The sequence below is a fragment of the Platichthys flesus genome, chromosome 1 (assembly GCF_949316205.1).
Source record: "Platichthys flesus chromosome 1, fPlaFle2.1, whole genome shotgun sequence".
Lineage (NCBI taxonomy): Eukaryota > Metazoa > Chordata > Actinopteri > Pleuronectiformes > Pleuronectidae > Platichthys > Platichthys flesus.
In genome coordinates, this window is record NC_084945.1 from 19,529,216 (window position 1) to 19,554,184 (window position 24,969).

Below are 24,969 nucleotides of genomic sequence, written 5' to 3' on the forward strand. Positions count from 1 at the left end.
CTGTTCATTATAGAACGGACGGTAATCATCTGAAAGGTTTCCCTACGGTTTGAACCAAATGTTTTTCATATCTACCAAAATTCCCCATGTCAGCCAGGACACACAATTTACAAAACACATGTAAACACATTGAGACCTTGCAGTAAAAGCAGAAGTGAAAATGCACAGAAAACAAGGTTCACCAATTTGATATGAAGCAGCCAGCTAGCTAATCCCCCTGCAAGGGACTGTCAAAGCACCACTTGGTCCCCGTCCTCTCTGATGGTGTCCTTGTATTTTACAGGATCTGTTGTGCGTATTGCAATGGATTAATTTCCCAGGTTCCTATTTACGTTGGCTCATTATGTGGTGTTCAAGTTACAGCCGGGAAAGAAGAGAACATGCTGACCCAAAACATGTTGTTACTCGTCAGCCTAGTTGTCCGGCTTCGTTCATCCTGAGCTCCTGAAGCCAGGTCATGACCCAACACTACTCAGTTCTCTCGGGTTCACACTGAATTACGTTTTTAGGCTCGGCAGAAAAAAGGAAGGATAGAGGTATTGTCTTTGTTGAAAGTTGGGTGGATTAAAATAAAGTACACATAAATGAAGGTCTGTGTGTGTTGCAGTTTTTTGTTGAATATATTGTGGACTTTAACACAAGAAATAAGGACATAAACAAAATGTACTGCTACTTAAAAATCTGCAATACTGCAGGCTCAAAATGCAGAGCAAGCACCATGACAGTTTGTATCGACACAGTACAGTAACCAGGGGGTTTGAGGAGACATCATGTAGATAACTGTCACATATAAAGCAATGAAAAAACGATACACGTTTTGAACACTTGGTTGCACAGGATGAAGCCAGGTAGTGGCTGTTCATCTCAGATTTTGATGTCAAGAAGTCCCTCTGTACGCTGGACAATCCATCTCCATATGGTTAATCTTGGCTTCCTCTGCCGTACTGTGAAGATAACATTCATGCAATACAGATTCACAGATATTCTTTACTAATATATAGAAAGATAAATCGAAAAATGGCACAGAGGATGTTCAATTTATTCTGCATGTGTGCAAGGAAATTAAAATAACTGCTGCTAGATAATGAGGGTAAACCAGACTCAGATACAGGTTTTGAGCTGGGCACATTTTCACATTGTTGTTAGCATGGCAACGCTAGTTAATATTAAACCTCCACCGTAATGAGGTATGTAGCCAAATATAGCAACACTGGTATTAAAGGTGAAAACAATCTTCACTTGAGCTGATTTGCGTATCTGCACTTAAGCTCTGATATTGTTTTAGACTTTCAACATTTTCGGCTGTCCATGGAAAAGGCAGTCATGTAAATCTTAGGAATTGGACATATCAGGCTCAGCAAGCATCTGATTTGATCTCGGTCAAGCAGGCAGCTAGGCCATTATCTAATTAGAGCTGAGGACTGTGCTTTATGACACCACATGGTGGATCACCACTATCAACATGATGGGATTTATCTCCAGGCTTGGTCACTTTACACTGAATGGTGTTGATTGGATTTCTGTTAGTCATACATTAATGAGGCTGGAATATACAGCGAGAGGCCTTGAAAAGTGACAATGGTGAACAATTAGTAAAACGACTCATGTAGATATAGATAGTCACACTAGAGTATGCTATGGAGTGATTCATGTGATAACATCATACTACATACTACTCAACACGCGTCTCTAGCGAATACAAATAGATCCGACATTAAAATGTTACTGTTCCGTCAGTACAGACAAGTTTTAAGGAAAAAAATAAATATAAAATTAACATTGGTAATTTATTTGCTCCTGTGAAATATAGGTCCTACATCTGTATTCAGGCCACCTTCATGGGACTTGTGTGTCTCACAAAAATCCTATACTCACTCTTCTTGTAGCTCCGTTTTGGTCTCCCCAAGCCTCTGAAGGAAACCTCTGGCTCTTGAGCTGCTTGAATATCATGATAATGCTGAAGACAGCAAACTAAATGCCAGTGTTTTTCCAATGTTCAGTCACCCCCCCTGACATCAAAGTAGCTCAATGCTGCTGCACAATAAAGGGTAATCAGTTTTTATCATAGATAAGCATCAGATTTTATAACCTGAATTGTCCCTTCCGGCAAATTGCAGGTCATTTCTTTCTCGAGGTGAGTCAGTGCCGATAATCTGCACCTAAAAGTTGTTTACCAACCGCCATTCAAAAATAACTGAATAGAAAGAAGGACCATACGAGTGTCTGTGAGACTTCATGTCTCTAGAAGGGGCACTGTGAAATTGTTTCCTACAAACGGCCAGACGGTAGTCGGACGTCCTGGTCAAATCATCTAGTGTGTGCATTCTGACTATTATAGGATAAAAAAATTGGTTATCTGAACGACTATCTGAACCTGACACAATTAATGATATTCATAAAGAAACTTTTCATAGCAGCTGTTAGAAAGTGCTTCACAAAGAGTACAACAGCCCTGCCCCAAGAATACAAAACATACAATACAACAGGCAAAATAATATTATTCATGATGCAAATCGAACGAGACACTGCAGCAGTGCACAATGTGTATGAAATCAAATGTTTTAAGAGAATCGCAGGAATTTCTGCCGCTGTTATAATTGTTAAATCACATGTGGTCTTTTCTTTTCCAGGCACAGTGTGTTCAGCACAACACAAAAAGATTCATGATATACAGCATTTACTCTCTGTTACAGTGGAGATTTACAATTAGGGAAAACTGGGTAAAGAGCGTCATCATGTATCAACTGATTGAATCCTGCTCTATCATGTAAAAAACAAAGTCCTGTGTCAGGCACATGCAAAATGCTTCAAAATCTAAATGATTTATGTGTTTATGATTTATTCTTAATAAAGTGTATATAGTTAATTTAACAAGTGAGTGTTAGCTGAACATGTGACATGCTGTCTACAGGAAGTCACACTGAAAGATGAGAGGAACCACGACTCTCCTCTTTCCTCTCTCCACCTCTATCTACATATACAATACCAAAATTAAATAAAAGTGGAAACACAGAAATTATTAAATTTACAACTATATAAATAAATACATTTATTCATATAGGAATACCAAAATAAATATATCAAGAAATACACTAATAGATAGATGTATAACTATATAAATTAATGTATTAATATATGTAGAAATAATAAATACAAATAAATGTAGAAATACATAAATAAATAAATGTGGAAATGCAGAAATAAACAAATGTAGAAGTACAGAAATAAATAGACGAATTTATGTCGGAATCGAGAGATCAAGAGATAAATAGTAGCAGAAATACATATATGTGAAAATGCAATAATACATAAATGAATCGATCAAGAAATGCAGAAATAAATGAATGAAATATCTTAGCAATAGATGTTTGATGAATATATGTACAAATATAATAATATTTTTACCGTATTAATATTTTTTGTATGCCAGCGACGCACTGCAGTTCAGAATAAAACGATGTGGTGAAACAGCGCGTCAGGAGTCACGGGACAACAACAGGAAGTAGCACAGAGCGAAACCGCTGCCGTGAATATGCGAGCAACCCAGCGAGCTAAATAAGTCGAGACACCTACAGTCAGACTATTGGTGTCAAAGCTCCAGACCTCTGTGACAAGCCAGTGAGATCACAATGGAGAGAGCTGTGAAAACCATCACGTTGTTGGTTGTGTTCGTGGCTTCGCAGGTAAGTTGAACTGGCGACCATAAGAGTTGGACTAGCAGTGTGTTAGCGGGCCAGGCGAGGCTAATTCACGTTAGCTGGAGCCACTGTTAGCTAATTAACATGTTGCTCCAGTGTGTGGTCAGTGCACTGGGCTCACCTGTGTGTCAGGAGGACGTGTGATACACAACGACACAAGTGGGTGCTGTGGTAGCCGATGCTAGCTGTAGCGAGCGAATGCTAGCTGCGGTGTACTGAAACCGAAATCAAACAACTCCTAGGTCGCTAACTTACTCCGAAGTATAAATGGAAGATTGGCAGAGGTTAAGCCCTTAATTGTGTCTATCTTTAACTGTTTCTTCTTAAATTGTAGACATGACTATTAGAGGTTCAACCAGCAACAGTTGTAACAGTATTAGTTTATTGCTCTATCTATCTAATAGGTGTGTCTGTCTGCCTATGACATGTCTTGAGAACCCTTCATCTCATCACACGTAACATGTGAATAGTTAAGGGTCTACGCAGAAGAAGCGTCTTGCTGCCATTTGGACACGAGATGCGTTCAGTGTAAATACAGTTTGAGACAGCGAACCTCTGCTTCTAGCACCGGCTGCTGGGACTCATGACAACAGCAGCTGATTCTCCTGTTCAGGGCTGTGTTGAACCAGCTGCACTGAACAGCTCGTTGTGCAGCAGCCTGGTTCTGTGGCCTGAGTCTAGCAGTCGGTCTTTAACTGCTGTGGCTCAAATAACGCAAGTCGCTTTTACAGTTTTAGAAAGAGAACCACAAGCTGAGCAAACAGCCAAGTCATAACAGGCAGGTTTAGAATGGGCGCTGCAGTAGTAAGTAAAAATAACGCACCAACCACATGCCCACTTCGATGCAGCATATGTCAGCGGTTTCTCAAGGCCAGATCTGTGGCTTTCTGTTCACTCCTTCAGCATTTGTAGTTGTGTTCAGATATTTTCTTCAAAACCCTTTTAGAGTAAATGTGAGACTGACCACTTGCCTTTCCCAGCAGATAAACTGCCAAGAAGGGATTCTGCACATTTCAAATGGAATCAAGGATAGAGAGTACTGCATCGTCCATAATCACTCCTGGACCCCACTGGCACAAACCCTCGATGCTGCTGTAAGTTTTTCAAACCGGGTTTTCTGCACTATTCTGTTGGGAGTGTCACAAGTATCACTGACTTTCATTGGCTTCTCAAGCCATTTTTCTTCCATTAAGTTTCTTTTGTTTCATATTTGGGTTTATTTTTTTCAAATGTTCCACAATAAATAGTCAAATAGGGTTTTAGGCAGCCGGGCATTTGGCAGAAAATTTATACTGATATTGATTTGTTTATTAAGAATAAACAGTCATGGTATTGACAATAATTTTAGATGATATCACTTAATTTGATTTAAGACTCATTGTTATTTAACCTCCCAGCTGTTTTTATGGGGACATTTTTTTCATTTTCTTCCTCGTCTTACTATGTCAAATAACTTGTCTTCGCTTTTCCAGATCCAGTTTCCGCTGGTGAATTTGATGTCCACTTTGCTCTGTAACGGCTCAGGGGTCAGTCCAGATGTGGTTCGGGGCAAAGCAGTAGTGGTGATGAGGGGGGACTGTAATTTCAGCCAGAAAGCTCTGATTGCCCAGAGCCTCGGAGCGACCACTTTGCTAATTGCCAGCAACAGAACATTGGTAGGACATTTACATCCAACTGTTTTTGTTCGATTGTGCAAGGGGATGTGATTGGACACTTATGATCCTGTGTTTGAAATTGTTAACAAACTGTCTGTCCCTGATCAGAATTCTGGTGTTGGTGTGCTAAAGTGCAACATGTAGATACATGCAGAAGTGATTCATAAATTGGGAAGTGAAACACCAGTGGCTTGGATCTGGGGGTTTTAATTTATTTATAGACATTTGCTATGTTGAAGAAAATGGGGTTTCTTTTACCATTTAAATAATGTTTTCATAAAATATCTGGACTATTTTCTTTTTTCAGATCACTCCATCAGCCAATGAATCGGAGTACGCAAAGGTTCACATTCCTCTGGCTCTCATGAGGTTCAGGGATTTTCTGGAAGCACAGCAGGTCAGGCATTCTTTACCTTAACTGGTGCTATTGTATTAGGTCTTATAACCTCCCACCTTACAAAGGTTGATTTGATGACTCCTGTGCATGTCTTCAGGTGATTGGTGAAGGGATGATGGTGAAGCTGTATGCTCCAGCTCCCTCCAAGATTGATCCAAGCATAGCAGTCATCCTACTGATAGCCATAGTCACAGTTGCCTGGGGCGGCTACTGGAGTGGGGCATGTGAGAGGTGATACATCCCACCCCTCCCATCGAGCTCTTCGCCAAAGCTGCCCGTGAAAAACACAAACTCACACTGCCTGACAACTGTTGACTCACTCTCTGAGTTCTGATTTCTGATTTGTCTCTGCTTCAGCAGTGTATGCCTTTCTGGCTGAGAATTCATAAGGAGCCAGGGCAACAGATACCAGTTTTTTTTTTTAATCAGCTTTTTCTCAGACGATCAATTATTATTTGGATGTGAAGAAGATTTCAACAACACAAAAGTGTTACAGTAACCACTTTTCGGCCCTACCTTTAAATGTGTAGGTATTGAAATGTGACAGAAAAACGCAGTAGTTGTTAAGCTGAAACAAAGAATACCCAAGGTGTGTGTGTGTGGGGGCTTCTGTTCTGGGGTACATGTAGGTCACTCATGTCAAAAAAAAAAGAAAAGGCCAAAAAGGTTTGTACATGAATCCTAAGTAACCCTTTCACAATCTGCCTATTGCCTTCCATGGTTCCAAAATATTTGATTGTTCATTAGACAATGCTTTGTGTTGATCTGTTATGAAGTTATCTTCTTTGGAGCAGGTTAAGTATTAAGCATACGAGTTATCGTGACAATTTACCCCAGTAAGAAGTCAGCCACCACCATGAAAACCAAGGGTTAAACCTGCAATTAGCTGATTGACTATAAATCCTGCTTACTAACTCTTCTTTTGCAAAAACTACAATTTTCAAATACTGAAAGAATTTAATTGCACTCAAAAACAATTCATACGTTTCTGTGTTTGTGGCAGAGATCGCTTGAATAATGGTTTGGCAATGGAAGGAGGAGAAGACAGCAAAGCAGACAGCGGAGAGCTTTCCCTGTACTCTCCTCTCAAAGTGGTTTTCTTTGTCGCCATGATGTGTGGGATGCTGGTCCTCATGTATTTCTTCTACAATGTCCTTGGTTAGTGGGATGAAAAACAGCTCCTCCATATTCAAAGAAATAACACAATTCAGTGTTTCATTGTTGTGTTCTGTCTTTTATCCCCAGTATACATCATTATTGCAATATTCTGCCTGGCAAGTGCCTCTGCACTGTTCAGCTGTCTTGATGCGGTGATGGAGAAAATTGGCTGTGGCACTGTGAGGTATGAGCCACAAACACTATATACAGACAACCCCAAACATTACACAAGGCGCTAAACAAATCGGTTATAATGGTTACAGTCGGGGGAAAATGTGAGAATGAGTTGTTTCCAGCTTTCTTCTCCTAACACATCATGTGAAAGCTTTTGTTTATTTGAGTGTGTTTCTCTTCTCTAGCTTCTCTGTCCGAAACTGGAACTTCTCAGTGAGGTCTCTCTTACTGGCTGCTGTGTGCATTAGCATTGCTGTGTTCTGGGCAGTCAACAGAAATGAAGACAGGTAATGTTGTGGCACACAAGACATTCATCCACAGTCTCTGTCTGTTAGGGTTAGGCTCTCACACTCACGCATGTCTGTTCCACCACCAGAGACTGTTTTGGTGGCAAAGCAGGAAATGCTGGTTGGTTAAATGGATCTGTTACACACCCTCATCGTAGTTGCTTTTGAGATTGTAAAACCCAAGCATGACTACACTGCGTTTCCGGTGAAGATGCAGAGGAAGTGTGGAGTTCACTGCATGTCTGAAAGCAGCTTTAGATACACAGTCTTCCTGCTCTACACAGTAGGACGAGGACACCTGGACCGCCTTGTTACACTTCATTTAATTTCTGGTGCCCTTTTAGGTGGATCTGGATCTTACAGGATCTCCTCGGCGTTGCTTTCTGCCTCAACTTCATGAAGACAATTTCTCTATCCAACTTCAAGGTAGCTTTTCTTTTATCATTGGCTTAAACTTTGTTAAGCATAAGGAGAGGTTCACTTGGCTATATATGTTTGATAGAATCCGACATTTATATTGGCCTCTCACAGACATATTGTTATTAGGGTTTACTTTTGTGGATATTTGCCAATATACAAACTTTTATTATTATCTATTTTACAGCAAGACAATCTGCATTTATGTTTACAATTTAAGTTAAATTACATTAAATGTCTCTATTAAAGCTTTATATAATCTATTGTAGTTGTTATTATAGTTTAATATAAATCCCTCAATTAATTTCTTTGTCATCATAATTAAATAATATCTTGATAATCGTTGCAGATGTTTTTTTTTTAGATATAAATGTATCTATCTACTATCAGAAATGTTCTGCTCCCTAATAATGGCTTCAGCCCCCAAAAATTCACATTGAATGGGCTCTAATATTTAATGTAAATATATTTATGTCCCATTTTGTAATTACCAATATTGCGGTTGTGATAAAGCAGGGCAATGCTAAAATACATGTTTCTTTCAGGTTTATCAGCTCTGGTGTGTTTATTTTATTTTTGGATCTCTTAGATCTGTGTTATTCTGCTGAGCCTCCTGCTTGTGTATGACGTCTTCTTCGTTTTCATTACTCCTTTCTTCACCAAGGTAAGAATGTATTCTCTCAGGGCTTTTTTTACATTCTTAAATAACTACCATTGATTTAAAAAGATTTTTAGTTTTTGCCTAAAATATATTATTACTCTTATATGGAATAGCTTTATTAGAGTCTGTAAGTAAGGATTTGCAGAAGTGTACACAAACAGTCAAGTCCGCATATATTGTAAGTGACACAATTTTCATAATTTTGCCTTTGTACTCCAACAACATTGATTTGAAACAAAGCCATCAAGATGTGGTTGATGTGTAGACTTTCAGCTTTAATCAAGGAGTTGAACAAAAATATTGCATTAACTGAATTACGACCATTTTGATAGATGGTAATAGATGTAATTGGACTAAGTGACATATTTATAAATATAAGGATTGTTTAGATTTTTGCCTGACAATCTTTTGCATAGTGTCTGTATAAAGAGATGAGTGACATCATATGAATGTTTGGGATCATTCTCTGTCAACAGAATGGTGTGAGCATCATGGTGCAGGTTGCACTGGGCCCAGATGCATCTGGGGAGAGAGTAAGTTTCCCTTGATTTCCTCCTTTGTCTTTTCAATTATTTCTTCTAATATTTGCGAAAAGATCAGATACCATTCTTTTCACTGCATTTGTTTTTTTGTTTTGTGAGGGTTAGAAATAGTGGACAGCCTTTTTAATATTAGTTTTAATTTCTATAACTGTGCTTCTGTGCTTGTCTATACATCACCTCCAGGGAACTGTATTTTTATACCGTCCCTAGATGTTTGTTTTTTTCCTGCTTATAGCACTAGACAATTAAAAAAGAAAATAGTTAACTTTATTGTGAGACCAAAAAGGGAAACATCACTTGGTGAACAAATGTAATTTGTGTTCAGGAAGTGAGCAGATGTTTTTGATCTTTTGATGGTCATCTCAGTCACAGCTAGTTAATAGCTCAAAGTTAAGCTTGTTTCCTTGTCGAGTTTGTACCAGCTTTATTAACGCCCTGGCTGATCTGCTCTGCTTGTTGTTGCTGACCGGAGGGGACTGACTGATTATATGAGTGATTAACTGTGCACTGGGGTTGGGTGGGCTCTGTCATAGACTCAAGGTAACATGGTGGAGATCCCGGCTGAACCCCAGGCTCCCTCTGAGAAAGTAAGGCATGACTTGTTAACCCTCCACTTCTCCCTTTATAATGTTAGATCTTGCAGTAGGGGTTGTAGATATTTTGGTCTCATATACATTATCATGAGCAGATTCCTACTTTTATAGAGGTTCTCTAGGTGTGTGTGTGTCCGGGCTCTTGAACAGATACTTTTGTGAGGACCATTTTGAGCCTACAACCAACAATTCCTCAACACTTTCTGAACCATTTGAATAAGTTTGAGGGTTAAGACTTGGTTTAAAGGTTAGAATAAGGTTTGGGTTAGAGTTAGGCATTTAGTTGTGATGGTTAAGGTCAGGGGCTAGGGAATGCATTTTGCCAGTGAGTTTCCTCACTATGATAGATGTACAAACATGTTTGGGTGATCAATTTAATGGGAACGTGGTCTTACTACCTGTTCAGACCTGGTTTTAACATCTGTCCTGAGTAATCCAATTACAAGCGGTCAGCTCCCGTCTAAATACGAGTCTAAACGCACCCAAATCCTGATTGTGAATTCCGTTACATCTGGGGCCACATATGAAGAGCTGCCTACGAAGCTGAGGTCCTTTGACCCCCTACAGTTTCTCTCTGAACTAATCATTCCCCTTATGTTGAATTGTTTGTGGCCGCTGCTGCAGCATCAACACGGCCAATGACTGATACCTTTCTTAAATTGCTCAAATCTAGATTCACAGCAGAGCGGCACAAGATTCATTCAGTTCGCTGACTGTTCTCTCTCCCGATTGCTCGTGCAGACACACAAACACACACTAAGACACATTAAGGACACATTTTGATCCAAGGTGTGAACATGTGTACTAACAGCTGTGTACTTGTTGATCTGATATCTCAGGATGGATGTTTATACCAGGTCTTTGGGTGCTGATAAGTCAATTCAGAGACACATGGAACAAACCTACTATTAAAGTTTGGTTAACGGGAGATAAAACATGGAACTAAGAAATACATATAGTAACCTGCAGGACAAATTGTTATCCCATTAGCTGCCTTATGAAAGCATGACACTTATCTAATCTACCTATGATTTTTCCCTTTTTGAGCTTGCAGAAAGGCATAGTATGTTATTTCAGGATAAATTGACCAGTGGTTCTCAAGCAGAAGTTTATGTTTGCTGTTTTCTTTCTGTGAAATAAGAGGTAGAAGTGAACGCTTGTGATTGGCCGGAAGATTATATTGTTTATATTGCTCATTAAACAAAATTGAGAGATTGATAAGAAGTGGAGACCTTGCAGCCAGATTGAGTCAGTTTAACACACACAATAGTTCACTCACCGTTCTGCTGTCACAGACATCTAAAATGTTTTTTATGTTCTCAGCTGCCAGTGGTGATGCGTGTCCCACGGTTCTCAGCCTGGGCTCAGAACTTGTGTGGGATGCAGTTCTCCATTTTGGGTTACGGAGACATCATTGTTCCAGGTGAGGTCAAGTTGTCCCCAAGTGGGTGCTTAAACTGTTCGATGGTAAATATTTTGATTTCCACATTTGCGGCCGGACACCAGTCTGTTTAACTATAGTATGATACTACAGTACAGATTAGAGCCGTCAGTGGTACAAAGAAAGAAAAACTAAACACACAGTGCATACACTCCAGAGCAAATGAATCATCTTCTATTCGCCGCCAGATCTCAGCTCGATAGGCAGTGGAATATATAGATATAGAGAGAATTGGTGTACAAGTTTTGTAAACTTAGTCTTCTTTCCTCTGAATTGTCCAATGAATAAAGGAAAATATGACACAAATACTTTTCTTTGCACAAACTGTGTATGTCTGCTCTTGTCTCGTCAACAGGTCTGCTGGTGGCCTACTGCAGCAGGTTTGATGTTTGGATCAACAGTCCTAAGAAGATCTACTTTGTCAGCTGCTGCATAGGTACCCCTTAGCAAAACCATTATTGTCTTGTCCTAACTCTACTCGTCACTTTGCATTAACACATGCAATCTTGTTTGAAACTTATTTAAAATGTTACATTTTATTCAGGTAATTGTTGGTTTATAGCCCTCCTAAGCACAGGTTTTAATATGTAAGAATACATTTTTGCCGTCATTAATTTGGTTATATTTCATATTGCTCATTTAGTTATTACATGTTGTTATTGTCCTCTTCACACTGACCTTAGATCCAATTGTATAACATTCCCAAACACTTTAAATTGTTGCATTGAGATAGCTTTTTTTAAAGAGTGTGTTACATGAATAGGTCTTTTAGTATAATCTTGACCTTCTTGCTGTAAACGTGGTGTTGCAGGTCTATTAATTTCCCCATTTTAAGTATTTTACTGATTAGCTTCCTGGTATCAAGTTTTGGTTGTCTTTGAATGAGCTGAAAGCTTCAAGTTTGTTTTCTTCTTTGTTTGTGTGTCTCTCTTATGCCATGTAGCCTACCTGCTCGGAATGATCCTGACCTTTGTGGTCATGCTGCTGTCAGGGATGGGTCAGCCTGCACTCCTCTACCTGGTGCCCTTCACCCTGATCACCTCCGCTGTGGTGGCTGGGTGCCGGGGAGAGATGAAGCACTTCTGGGCAGGGGCCAACATTTATGAGGTATAACTACAGAGAGAATTGAGGGTTTTTATAAAGGGTTGGCACAGTAGCTGTGCTTGATGTATTAAGGATTGCTTGTATCTGTGACATAAGCTTTGAGGGGGAAAAAAAGTCAGGATTGAATAGCAACCTCAAGAGATGATATCCAGGCAGCGTGTTTCTTAATTTTTTCCCTGATGTTGAAAATGATGTGAACTCACTTGTGACTGTGAACGTTTCTATCGACAAATGCTTTAAACCATCTTTTATCTTCTGCACGGCCCAGAGCATACAACAGAAAGCCTCAATGTTCAGCTCTCTGCAGACTGAGGGACTGAAACCTCGTTCAGACCTGGTACTAACATCCGTCCTAAGATCCGATCACTCAGACCACATTCAGAGGTGGACTGGGACACGTGGCAACATTGTTTTAGATGTGTGAACCTAAATATGTCCTGGGCTACATTTGAAGGACGTTTCTGACCCCCCCTTAGGTTAAATGCATTTTTACGCTTGATTTGTTTGTATTCACCGTCACAATATCATCACAGATCACCTCAATATAATGTCTGATACTTTTCTAAAATTGGTAGCATTGTTCTTCAAAGCTGCGCTCATTCAGTCCATCCTGACTCCGCGTGCTCCTTATCTCTCGCTCCCCCATGTGAACACAGGCACACATACGTTGTCTTCTGTGACATCTGTAGATTCAAACTACAAAACATTATTTGGTCTTTGTGAACACACATGAGGACGTGAAACCTGATCCAAAGCGCGTTCCCTTACGAATTGAAAGTACAAGGCAAAGACGTACGTGATTTGCGCACTCTTTAGCTGAGGTGATCATGACAAGACCCTAAATGAGCTATGGACGTGACATTTGCATAATTTCAGCTCAGTCGTCTTTAGCAGTGTTTGTATTCTGTTAATACGGCCAATCAGCAACCAATTGAACATGAAATTCTGATCTCGCTTCTTCACTAGGTCTTGGACTCCAGGGAACCATTGTTGCCAGGTTTGCTTTTCTCTAACCCAGATCTCTCCCCTGCATCTCTCTAGCCATTTTCCATTGTTTGCTTTACCACCGTGCCTTTTCTCCTCTGTCCTGTTTCGTTTCATCTGCTTTTTTCTTTACACATTTTAACTCCTCATTTCCAGGGTCAGTGTGATATAATACATTTTACAGTATTGTATTTTGCATCAGCTGACCACTAGGTGTCTCTAGTTGATTGATAATAGCTCATCAGACACACTCCCAAAGGACTCAGCCATGCAAAACCATTAACTTATTTTCTCTACTCCTGCAGCTTGTATTTGCAGCTTGTTTCTTCATTCTCTTTTGAGTCATCATTCTCACCACTTAATCCCTACTGCAGTTACCAACATGTGTATGTTTTCCTCTGCATGTTGTCGCATGCAGTTAAGCTGATGGCATGGAGTTTGGTGTATGCGGTCTCTGTGGTTTACTGTTGTATATGCAGTCTGTAAAATAAAAATTCCATCTAAGTGACTTGTCTTTCCTTGACATTTGTATTCAGTGAAGAGAAATTCAACTGAACTTTTTTCTTTGTCTCTTTAGAGGGAAGAACTAACTGCGCAGTAGGAGGCGAAAGATGCTGACTCACAGTGAAGAGTGTGACCCAACTGCTGGATGCTTTTAGAATATATATTTTCTAATATTACATTTGCCAGGGAACAAATGCTATTGATCCACACTTTCTTAAAACATTGCAGGTTAATTCTGACTGCTGTGAAAGGTAAATATAAGTTGAACCGAGCTGTTAAGTGATTGAGCGGGTTGTTTAGTGACTGAAATGTCTGCTAGCTTCACGTTCAGAAAACTGTAATGACTTTGCCTTGATGATGTTGATGATTGCAAACAAAATAAGAAAGCACTTTATAATATTTCGCTTGAAGGTTGTTTAATTGTGGACAGGGTGGGGATTGGGGTTTAAATTACTTGTAGCTGCCTAACGACACATTTTGATAACTGTTTTGAGGTTTCTGTGTTTGTATGACGTGATTCTTCCATTGCCTTATATATTAAAGTGAACAAATTCTACCTAATGCTGCTGCATGTGTATTTTTCTGTCCTTTTGAAGCTTGGTCAATGTGAACAGTAAACAGAATCTTTCAGTAGATAAAACGGCACAGGTCTAGAAAATCACTGCTTTTTGGGGGCGGGTCACCTTTGACGACAGAAGATGAGTATTCTATTTCATCAAATGAGCCTTCTTCATTTAGGAGGGCTGGATTCCAAGACACACCCACCGCGCTTGATCATGTAGAACATCATCGGAGATGTCAGAATCAAGACAAGGAATCGCCTCCTAATTTTCTCGTCCTGTTCTCATGCAGTATCTTTATGAACATGTCAACCGTAAGTCTGAAATGATTGCGCCCCGCCCTACTAACACTAGATAAAGAAAATCTAAAGCATATTTTTTAATGCATATCGATCAGTGTACTTAGTATATACTGTTATATTTCGAGTTTTATTTTGTCGATCTAGCCAATAGCTAGTAAAGGTGAAAGATATATACAATCTGAAGTGAAACAGGGCCTGAACATATCTATAAGTCTTCATGTAGTGCAGGGCCGGCCTTGGCAATGTTGGCGCCCTAGTCAAGATTTCAAATTGGCGCCCCCCCAACATACACACACAAACTGTCATCCATCCCCAAGAACTTTTGGACTGTAAACAGATGCACACACAGGCAGACAAAATTGTTCGCTATATAAATTTTTCTTTTAAAAGTCTGAAATCAGCTGAACTGATAGCATACCATGTCATGTCGACAAAAATAACAATGATGTCCACAAGCTGGTTGATTCTTACCTCTATATTGTTCTTTCTTCTCCTCCTCTACTTTGCGGTGCTTTCTGAATTGTGCACCTGATAATTGAATCTTTTTTTGATTCATCTTTGACTCTAACCAGAGTCTATCACCAACAACAAAATGACAAAAGAGGGCCTCTACTTTATGGAGCCAATAATTCACCACCATTCAAGTCACTACTACCGAATTGACCAGTCCCAGTCAACCATATATATTGCACCTTGCCATAGAACAAAACAAAATAAAATAAAACAAAGAAACAAAAAATCAAACCAAAAAATCTAAATGAAATCTAAAGTGGGAAAAAAACAGTGACCGTAACTATTTTGCTGGAGGCAGCCCAATAAAACAAACATGTTATAGTTAGGTCACACCATTGAAACACGTTTATCATAATATTTAAAAACATTTACAAACATAAAACACATCCTTATCTCGTACCTTTAATTCATTAAAATAAAGCAGGGGCAGCGTTCATCCAGGGCGACGCCGACACCGTCGCACACACGCACACAGACACAGCTTCACGCTGGGCTCTATGGACAAACTTCAGTTAATATTTGAGGACGCTTTCCTTGTGATCTCCGTTACATTACATAACTTCCAGCAACTTACCGCGACAAACAATTACGACAACACGTGCTGCGCTCACGCTAACCTTCCGCACATTACCACAGGACCGGCAGTGGGGAGAGTGATAGAGAGAGGAAGAGGAGGAGCGCTAAGGTGTCCCTAAATAAACTCCCCCGCCTCCCCGCAGCCTATAGGAGTTGCCGTCCTGTAATTAACACATCCAGAACGGGGAAAATGACACTGCTAAAAGTATCAAACTTTATTAACAAATATATATATATTTTTTTTTTATTTTTAAATTGACATTGTATTAGATATTGTGCAATGAATAGGTGGTTGAAGTCCTGCCAACACGACAGCCTGCCAAACTTTAGCAATTACATTAACATTAAGGATTGGAGTACCTGCTCATTCCCTTGAGAAACGAGGCACAGGAAGAAGATGGACAAATTGCACCTGTAGACTTTTTTGTTTGTCTGGTCATGATACACCTGTGTTTCGATTTTTCTAAAAACATCGGTCAATGTGAAATTGTTCAAGGGGTCTCGGGGGGCACCGTTGAGCCATTTTACCATGGCCATTGAAAATTCTTCCAGAATAAATACGTTTTCACCACTTTGTATATATTCGTGTATATATATTATATATACAGTCTATGGCTCATCCCGGTGGCCCAGGGAGCGCATTTCTCCGCACTGGTTCAGGGGTAAATGATGATGGTCTTCACAGGTGACTGACCTACGTAAGCCTGTAGCCGCGTGTTCTTTATTGTTTATGTCACTCTTTTCTTTCTCTGTTATCTCTCTTTATCCTTATCACCCTGTTTATCTAATATGTTTATAAAAAGCCCTCATAAGGACTTTGCAAATTGGCATCTGCTACAAACACTGATACAATAAAACCATGAATACATTAATAGGAAAACGAATTTAAGCACAAATGTGTGTGTGTGGGGGGGGGGGGGATTAACAGCATAAAACTATTTTATAGGTAGTGACCATAGTGACAAGTCGTTGTTAAATGGCCTTGGACTAACCTATAAAGCATTAGTGGAATTATTTATTAACTAATTATAAAGACAAACGTTACTGTTTAACCTAGGTCAGTGTCTAATTAGAAAGAGTTGTGGTATGTTTGTTATAATGTAGCAAATGTGTAATCTAACTGGGGTTGGAATGCAGGGTACCTCTCAATACGATATGCGACACCTGGCCCGCAATAGACAATAAATCACGAATAAGCGATTCTCTGATAATAAATATATTGCAAGATAATTCTATAAAAACCCCTTAAAAGAGGTTAAGTTCGGGATTTGTGTATTTATATGAAATGAAACAAAGTAAAGAGAAAGGGCTTTAGGTCTCATCTTAGTGCCTCTTTAGTCTTAAACATCACACGAACTTGTCAATATCAACGTGGCCCATCATTCCTATGTCAAACTGGCAAAGGTCCAAGCTGTTAACAACTAAATATCGCTGTATGGCGCCAGCAGCATATCGATGATCGTATCTCATGGGTCAGGAGGACAATATGTTTCTCTCGTGTGTTCGTGCGGTGTTTACCAGGGGGTCAAACAAAGCGCACATGTGGCCGCTGGCTCCGCCTCGGCCATGTGACAGTGCGGGCTGACTCAGCCGGCTCGTCACGCAGCGTCAGTCTGGAGTCGCACAATTATGAAAAAGCAACCTTCCGTTGGAGCTGCAGCCGAAGCGGATCTCTCCAGCCTCCACCGAGCTTTCCTCCCAAGGCTAACCGAGAGCACCGGCGATAGATGGATAAAAGCCACGACACAGCTCTTCCTGAGTCTCAACGGTGAAGAGAATGGTACGTGACCCGGCTCTCCTGTCTTCTTCTGGGGGTTTATAGTCCTCTCAAACAGCCGCCGAGGACAGTCGTCAGCGCTCGGGGTATTTTTTGCGAGTGTCAGGTCTCCCCCCTCAGTGCATGCTGCCTGTCAGACTCCAAGGTCCCGGTGCTGTGAGCCGCGTTAGCCGGCAGCCTGGCTGCCCAAGTCAAGCACCTGGACTCGGGCAGAATAAGCCAGATGTACCCGGTGACACAGCCTCTAGTGAGCGGTCCCCGAAAACCACACACTGGCGCAACGTTAGCAGGCTAAGTAGCTAGCTCGCTAGCGCTAAATGCTAAGCACCGAAGCCAAGCTAACTAGCCGCGGTAGCTGCGGTCGCGGGCTGCTGGAAGCGCTGTCCTTCTCTTCGCTGGACGGTCCTTCACAGATGCCCAACAGACGGAGGAGTGTGTGTGACACACAGCTGCTTGGACATGTTGGAGACACACTGTTTTCTCCCAGCTGCGCCAGATGTCCAACAAGACACGCTGTCATTGCCAGTAACAAGGCAATGGCACCTTGACTGGCAGCCAAGTCTGAGCCGAGTGTTTTTTGCCAGGAAGAGTGGAAGGGATGTTGCAGTGGTTTAATGTCTGAGACTTAAACATCTGTACACTCACTGACCGCTGTCTGCTGCGTGCTGCGTGCTGCTAGCGAAATGTTGAAAGCAGCAGACCGAGCTGAAGACGCTTCTCTGCGTTCCTCTGTCAGAAGTTGTAATTTCTCCTGTTCGTGTCAGACCCGGTCAGACCCAGGGTTTCCTGTCCCTGCACCGAGGAGCTCACCGACCACACAGATACAGATAAATCAGAAGTCTTCATCACACTCATGTAACTGAATGAGTGAAACTGTGAAAATGATAAATGATATTGCTGTTTTCAATTAGTTAAAATGCCCTGAAAATGTTATATTCAAATAATAAAGGTATTATTGATAAACATAGCCAACACCACATCATTAAGATTAAGATATGTTTATTCATACCAAACACATGCACAGACATGCACAACACACCCATGCAATGGCAGGCAAATTCAACCTCTGCATTTAACCCATCTCTGTGCAGGACACACAGAGCAGTGAGCGACCATGTACGGCGCTCGGGGAGCAGATGTTGGGGGAGTAAGGTGCCTTGCTCAGGGGCAATAGACAGGGTAGGTAGATTCTTGGATTTTTTGGACAGATCAATCCAGGTTCGTCTTTTGTTGTCTCTCCGTGGAGTTGAACCAGAGAAGAACCAGAGACCTTCTCTGCCCATAGTCCAAGTTTCTGCCACTAGACCACCGCCTCTCCTAATATGGGCAGCACCAACGTTAAAGGGAAAAAGGCTTTGGTCAGTTCTGCTATTTTTGCCTTGAAAACTTCCTGTAATGCAGGTTTAGGTAGATGAGCGGGGGAGACAGGTTGGCAACTTGTCATGTTAAAATGTCAGCCTTTGTCAAATACAGGATTTGGTGAGAGTGGATTTAGCTGTTGCCACTCATGGCCAAAACTCCAGCAGCACTCCTGCTGTCACTGCCTGCTGCTCCTTCATGCATGTTTTTACTACACATATCTACTCCACGTTGCTTGCTGCAGCCGAGTCTTGGGGACTTGTTAACTTTGGTTAATACTGGACAGTATCGACCAAATCACCACAACAATCACAATAGTTAAAGATTGAAACACGAAAACTTACCATTTGGGGTGATTACACTGATGTGTCTCTTTGAGATGTTATTGGGAGAGATGCCATGACGTTAATATTGGGTCACAATTTCAGATTGTACAAATTTACACATTTGTATTGTTGTATCACCCTGGCACTTTGGTGCAGCTAATGAAAAAGACGAGTCTAGAAGAAACTGATGGCAACTGTGTTGTGGTCAGAGGAAAACATCATTACCTGGATCTTGGATGATATCTTATCTCCCATTGTGGTACTGATATATCTCCCTTTCCTCTACTGCATTTGCTATTGATCAATGGGATACCAGAGCGACCTGAGCCTGTCTTTAAAAACATTTTATTTCCCACAGTGTTGCTCTGAGCTGGTCACATGCCCCAGCTTACCCCTTCGATAAGGGACACTGTTACTGCCAGACTGCTCCGCACAATTTCAACCACGACTGGTTCATCAGAGTAGACGGCATGATTTGATCAGTATCACCAGGTAGTAAAGCTTTGTTATTGCAAGTCACAGTCTCTTATGTAACGCTGGCTGGTTGAACTGGTCATCGGCTAAGGCCGTGGTGCTCTCCACTGAACGAAACGGGTTTGCTTCACTCTGTTGTGCTCCAAAGTGCACTATAGTCTATAGTCCTATGCGTTTGTGTGGGTGTGCCTGCATGTTTCAACCTGCAGAATGACTGCACTCTGCATCTGAGCTCTTTTAAGTGCTGCAGAAAGGCAACTAGACTAGCCTGAGGATATTGAAGACGTTTCACCTCTCATCCAAAAGAGAAGAAGCTATGGCTTAAATGACTGAGACTGACTGTTGTCTCACACTCTCCTCCCTTCTTACCATACAAAACTGGTCACAGTTTGTTTGTTGATTCTTTTTGTTTTGTGAGTTGTTTTGTGAATCCCCCCTCAACTGCTTCCCCTTGTATAGCTCCTGGTCAGGCACGCAGCTGACTTTTGTGCTCTCTGAACAACCTCTGACTCACAAAGACAACTGGAGAGAATACCGACTTGGTGTATTTTCTTATTTCTGATGTTGCAGTTATTGTATTATCTGTGAAAACGGGTATATAGTTTCTTTAAGCAGGGAGGGGTAGAATGCAGTAGCTACTGTCCCTGCTGGTAGCGCCTAACCTTGGATGGCTTACCCCTGGGTTCTCATTGGCTCATATAACCATGAGAGCCAGATGTTGAGGAAAAAAAGTCATCACATGCTTTACATTACTAGGTTATCCAGCTGCTTGAAGGGAGGACTCGGGATGGCATGCCAGCATGGTATCAGCTCATGCTGTGCAGCCTTTCAGAGCTATGCTCCAGGGGCACAAGTGAGAGAGCTGGAGAGCCATCACACTTTGGTCTCATGATCGCATGAACCAACTTTACTTATGTTTGCTGCCTTCCAGGAAGCTTATCTGAAGCCTATTTTGAACCCTTTCCCACCCATTTAACCCTTTAATTATAGACAGATAGCTGGAAATGACTTAGATGGCGTAAGGGTTCCAAAGTGATGAGGCCTGTGTGTTCATTTTTCTCGTAGTTAGTGATTTTGACCTTACTTTGACTGAATCGAAAAGAAGTCTATATATTTAGTGTTCTAAGAAATTTTAACATAAATGTTAACATGCGGTTTTGTCCAGAGCCGTGAACCTGAGACATTAACAATATTTACAAAATCAGGACTATTGTAGACCTGAGTGCCATGAGATCTTGCATGAGAATGTTGTGTATCACTGTTTAGACATGTTGATTACCTGTTTGATTATCCTGACGGACTGTGCTAGTAAATCCTACCTTTGTGTTTTTGCCAAACTCAGAAATACAGTAAGATGCATCATATCCAGTGCATTTAGAGCTATCCAAGCTTTAGAAAGCTTAATATAACTTTGCTCTTCTTGTTTGTTCAGAGAACGAATCTTCTGTTTGGCTCCTGCTCTCAATTTTGTCCTGTTCCCACTGCCACAACTGTAACAGACTTACCAAGCCAGATGTTATCTCAGACCATATTACGTCAGACAGGACCAGAGGAATGATGGGTTAACCAGTTAGTCTTGTTGCACTGTTGTGAAAAAGAAGGAAGGAACAGGAAAGGAAGAGCTCAGTTGGCAAGGCTTCTGAGTTCATACTGAGTGTTGTTGCGCGCTGGGAGCTTACAACAGGAAGATAAAGTTAAGTGATCACATTTAAATCACACCATAGAACCATCCACTTTTTGCATGGCGATGCAGATGAACATGACCAAACACACACACACCCGTCTACTCATAAACATGGATTGTTGAATTGAATTATATATTAGGGTGCTCTGTTATATTTCCTATAGGAAGAGAGTAATCATAAAAGCTGGTGCTCGGAGAAAGAAGCCAGAGAGGAAGAGGGAGGGAGGGCGTGAGGAAGTGGCAGTGTGTGCTTTTGGCAGGAGTGCTCAAGAGCTCAAGTCTTTTGTTGCCTGACATTCTCAGGTACCATGGTTACAGGTTAGCCGAGCTCAGTCCTGCTTTATCTCACTCAGTTACACTTTGTTGGACCAAGATGACATTGCAATCTTCACAGTGCATCACTAGAGACCGATCTCCCTTAAGTCACTGTGTGTCTCACTCATGTATCTGCTTCGGCTGGCAATACAAGCCTTCATATTACTGCAGATATGGCACTGATAAGGTCACTCATAAATTTACAATATGGCCATCAAGAGTCATTGTCCTGCTGTATTTCTTAAAGGGGACATATTATGCACATTTACCACAGTTGATATGGTTCTTTTAAAACAGCACCCTTTTTACCCTCTCTAAAAAAGCCCTCCTCATATTGACCTGTTTTGAGTGCCCCGCCCCCCTCACCCCCGGTGAGCCTTGCTGCAAGAGCCCCAGCTCGCCAGCGCAGCTCCGCAATGGGAGCAGTGGGAGCTTGAGCTGGCGCAGCAGCAGCATCCTTCCACACTGTTGAGTCAACATTTAGAGGTGTCCCGGGGTCCCTTGTTTATGCGGCCACTTAAATGTCTGACGGGTAGCAGCAGCGAGCTTGCGAGCTAATGCTAGCCGGGGAGCTAGTTATAAAGCAAATTCAATTTTATTTCGGGATATACGCTGCCATAAATTTGTCTAACTTCACCTTGCACCAAAGACAATATAGAAGAAGCTCTGCACACAAGCAATAAAAGTCACTGTATACTGTAATATTTTAGTTTTGACTGTTTTGATGGTCTACTGTACAATACATAATTTACTGTGTTATTATTTACAGTAAATTATGTACTGGCTGTTGTTACCCTTGGATAGAGCAAGGGTTGCTGCTCGCCCGTTCCCAGTTTTAATGCTAGGCCTTCCTCCAACAGATATTCCAAATCCATAGATTCACCGTTTTCAATTATCATCATTTACTTTCATACCTGTATGTGGGTTATTGGTGGGTTTAGGGAAATAAGTGGTTTGGATAACTGTGGGTTTCCCTGTACAGTGGTGAACTATGGGTTCAAGGAAAGGGTCAGTCAAAACATGAATCCTTATTTAAATGCATGATTACTCTCAATGAGTTGATGATATTTTATATCTACAAATAACATCTCACACATTCGATTATTGGCCAGGTTGTAAGGCAAAAATTCAACAAAACAAAAATAAATTGATATACACACCTGGTGCCTGTTGTAGGCATTATAGGTCCAAATTTAGAGATCTGTATTGTGTATCAATATTAAAGGAAGTGGGATTTTACAGTAGATGGCAAACATACACAAACACAACATTAGGAAAGGACACTGGACATTGATCAAATCAATCACAGCAAACAACCAGATATATGCACCTGTTCATAAAAAATGCCAAAGCATTGGAATGGCTGCGAGTAAAAATACACTTAAATTCTAAATAAAATTACACTATTGAAAAAACTCTCCTGATATATGAAATAATGTTGGTGTTTAAATTAAAAAGTTAAAATAAATGTGTGTGAAAAGAGCTTCTTTTTTTTTAAATAGTTTTGCTGCCCTTATTTTCATCTAGATTTCTTCTATTTTATAAATGTTTGTTCTCTTGGAAATTAGTTTGAAAGTAGAGGGGCCTCCTGATGCGCCACTGCAGAAAAGCTGTTAAGAGAGGTTTTGTGTGTGCTGCATGATTCCCAGTTGGTGGTGTGTCTCCAGAGGACAACTAGGTATATATCATTGAAGCCTCTGCCCATCCTCTAATCCTCTCCCACACCTCCGCCTCCCTCGTCTCTTTCTCCCCAGCCTGAACGTAATATCTAGTTTGTCTCAGACACATTCATCTGCCCCCTGAGTGGCTTCTTACAGATTAACAGTGGATGGAGTTTGGAGGCTGCAACGTCTCGCTGATCATTCAACTTTTAACTCGCAGCCGGATCTGTGTGGTAACAGCATCGCTGTAGACTTTGAGACCTGTTGGGACATTGCTTGGACATCTTCAGAGACGCGTGTAGTGTAGTGATTTGTTGCTAATAATCCAGCCGAAGGGGAGACTGCGGTGACTGTGGTTTGTCCAGGAGATGCATGAAGGAGCCTTGGTATGTTCCTGTACAAAGCCCTTAAACACAGAGATGAAGAGGAGGATGTCCAGGTAAACACTCAGTGGTTAGCTCTCACTGGTCAAACAGTGGGATGACCCATTGCTACAAAAAAAATAATTTGTTGAAGACGTGTCGAGCTAGGGGCACTATGGATAGCAGTATGGACAGAAGAGATTTGACTCTCGGTACTGAGGAAAAACCAATGGATTGAATCCTACACGTGGGACTTTGTGGACAGTGACGTAATTATGGTTCTAAACTATCACCTCTGTCTCTAACCATTCTATTTAACTGTAAACAAGGACTAGTGAGGATCTTTTTCAGCTATCTACAACGGAAAAGAGCCCAGCTACCTACTTCAGAACCCATTTACACATACACTCTAACAACCTTACCGTTTGAGTTCCAGGAATAGTTGGAAGTCTTAGGTGCGAAGCAGGTGATGGGGTTGCAGTTTTCCCTTCTTTGTGCTGGCAGGGATTAATGTTGCTAATCATTTGTGGGTCGCTCTGAGCTGTACTGAGGGAAATGAGGAATGAAGCATTAATTGAAAATTCCTGTGACATAAATCCTTGTTTTGGTAAAATAGTGACATAGAATGAGATTGTTTTGTTACGATTTATAACCATGTCATGTAGCTTTAACCAGTGTTCTTCCTTAATTGTGGTTGCCCAATTTCAAATAAGGATTGATTTTTATGTATTTTATTTATTAAGCCTCTTAACCCCTTTGTTTTCATGTACTAAATCCTAGATTAAGGCGTTACAAGCTCCCCTCTGCTCTTTTATGATGTGTGGATTTCATTATTTGCAGAGAGACTCATTCTGAACTAAAGCAAAGCATACACTTGCCTATGTATTTTTTATCCCAGTGTTCTATTCACTTGTTTTACTTGTCCTTTTGAAACTACACTGGCAATAATGCCAGCCCTGTTGGAACTAACAATCGGTTACTCGACAGTGGAGAATTGTTTTTAAACATCCTCCTGGGAACTGTTTGTGGCTTTAATTCACCAAATGCAAATATAATCAAGCCTGAATCGTGCCCATGAGGAACATCAGCTGCCGTCCGTTGCTCACAGCATTTTTCTCTCTTTGTTTGCAGTCCCAGAAACCCTGGATAGAAAGCACTTTTACCAAGAGGGAATGTGTGTACATACTTCCAGTGTCAAAGGACCCCCACAGGTATGTGCTCAGCCGATCTGCAGTCAGCTTTGTGGTGATAGCCATGGAAACGGGGTAATTGTACAGTGTGGTGTGTTAAAGGAGGCTCAAACCCTAACCACTACTCTGCAAAGAGTAAATGAGTCTGTTTCTGCACAATTTAAATGTTTATGTCTGTCAATATAATTACAGTGTTAAATGAGGGGGGAGACAAAGTGAAGAACCTGTGTATCATATTATTTTCCTGTGCTGGTG

General features: G+C 41.0%; 2 protein-coding genes across 5 annotated transcripts in view; both read left to right on the forward strand.

The window, feature by feature from the left end:
- Positions 1 to 3,491: 3,491 nt before the first annotated feature.
- zgc:123258 (uncharacterized protein LOC641502 homolog) lies at positions 3,492 to 14,176 on the forward strand. Of its 4 annotated transcripts, none has more exons than XM_062388311.1 (17): positions 3,492 to 3,683; positions 4,679 to 4,792; positions 5,171 to 5,353; positions 5,661 to 5,750; positions 5,848 to 5,981; positions 6,754 to 6,908; positions 6,996 to 7,092; positions 7,268 to 7,369; positions 7,714 to 7,795; positions 8,376 to 8,450; positions 8,924 to 8,980; positions 9,523 to 9,576; positions 10,906 to 11,005; positions 11,379 to 11,459; positions 11,967 to 12,130; positions 13,094 to 13,124; positions 13,689 to 14,176. In XM_062388311.1, exons 1-17 carry the CDS (start codon positions 3,630 to 3,632, stop codon positions 13,727 to 13,729), a joined length of 1,614 nt encoding a protein of 537 aa, XP_062244295.1. In that variant the 5' UTR covers positions 3,492 to 3,629; the 3' UTR covers positions 13,730 to 14,176. The 4 variants fall into 4 exon arrangements, with proteins under 4 accessions (XP_062244295.1, XP_062244303.1, XP_062244312.1 ...); XM_062388319.1 differs by having other exon boundaries at positions 4,682 to 4,792; XM_062388328.1 differs by lacking the exon at positions 13,094 to 13,124.
- Positions 14,177 to 23,484: 9,308 nt separating this feature from the next.
- Positions 23,485 to 24,969, forward strand: part of trpm7 (transient receptor potential cation channel, subfamily M, member 7) — a gene marked incomplete in the record, with an annotated part of 28,184 nt that continues 26,699 nt past the window's right edge. Inside the window, 2 exon segments of the mRNA XM_062388348.1 lie at positions 23,485 to 23,601; positions 24,656 to 24,735. Coding sequence (XP_062244332.1) covers positions 23,551 to 23,601; positions 24,656 to 24,735 — 131 coding nt within the window.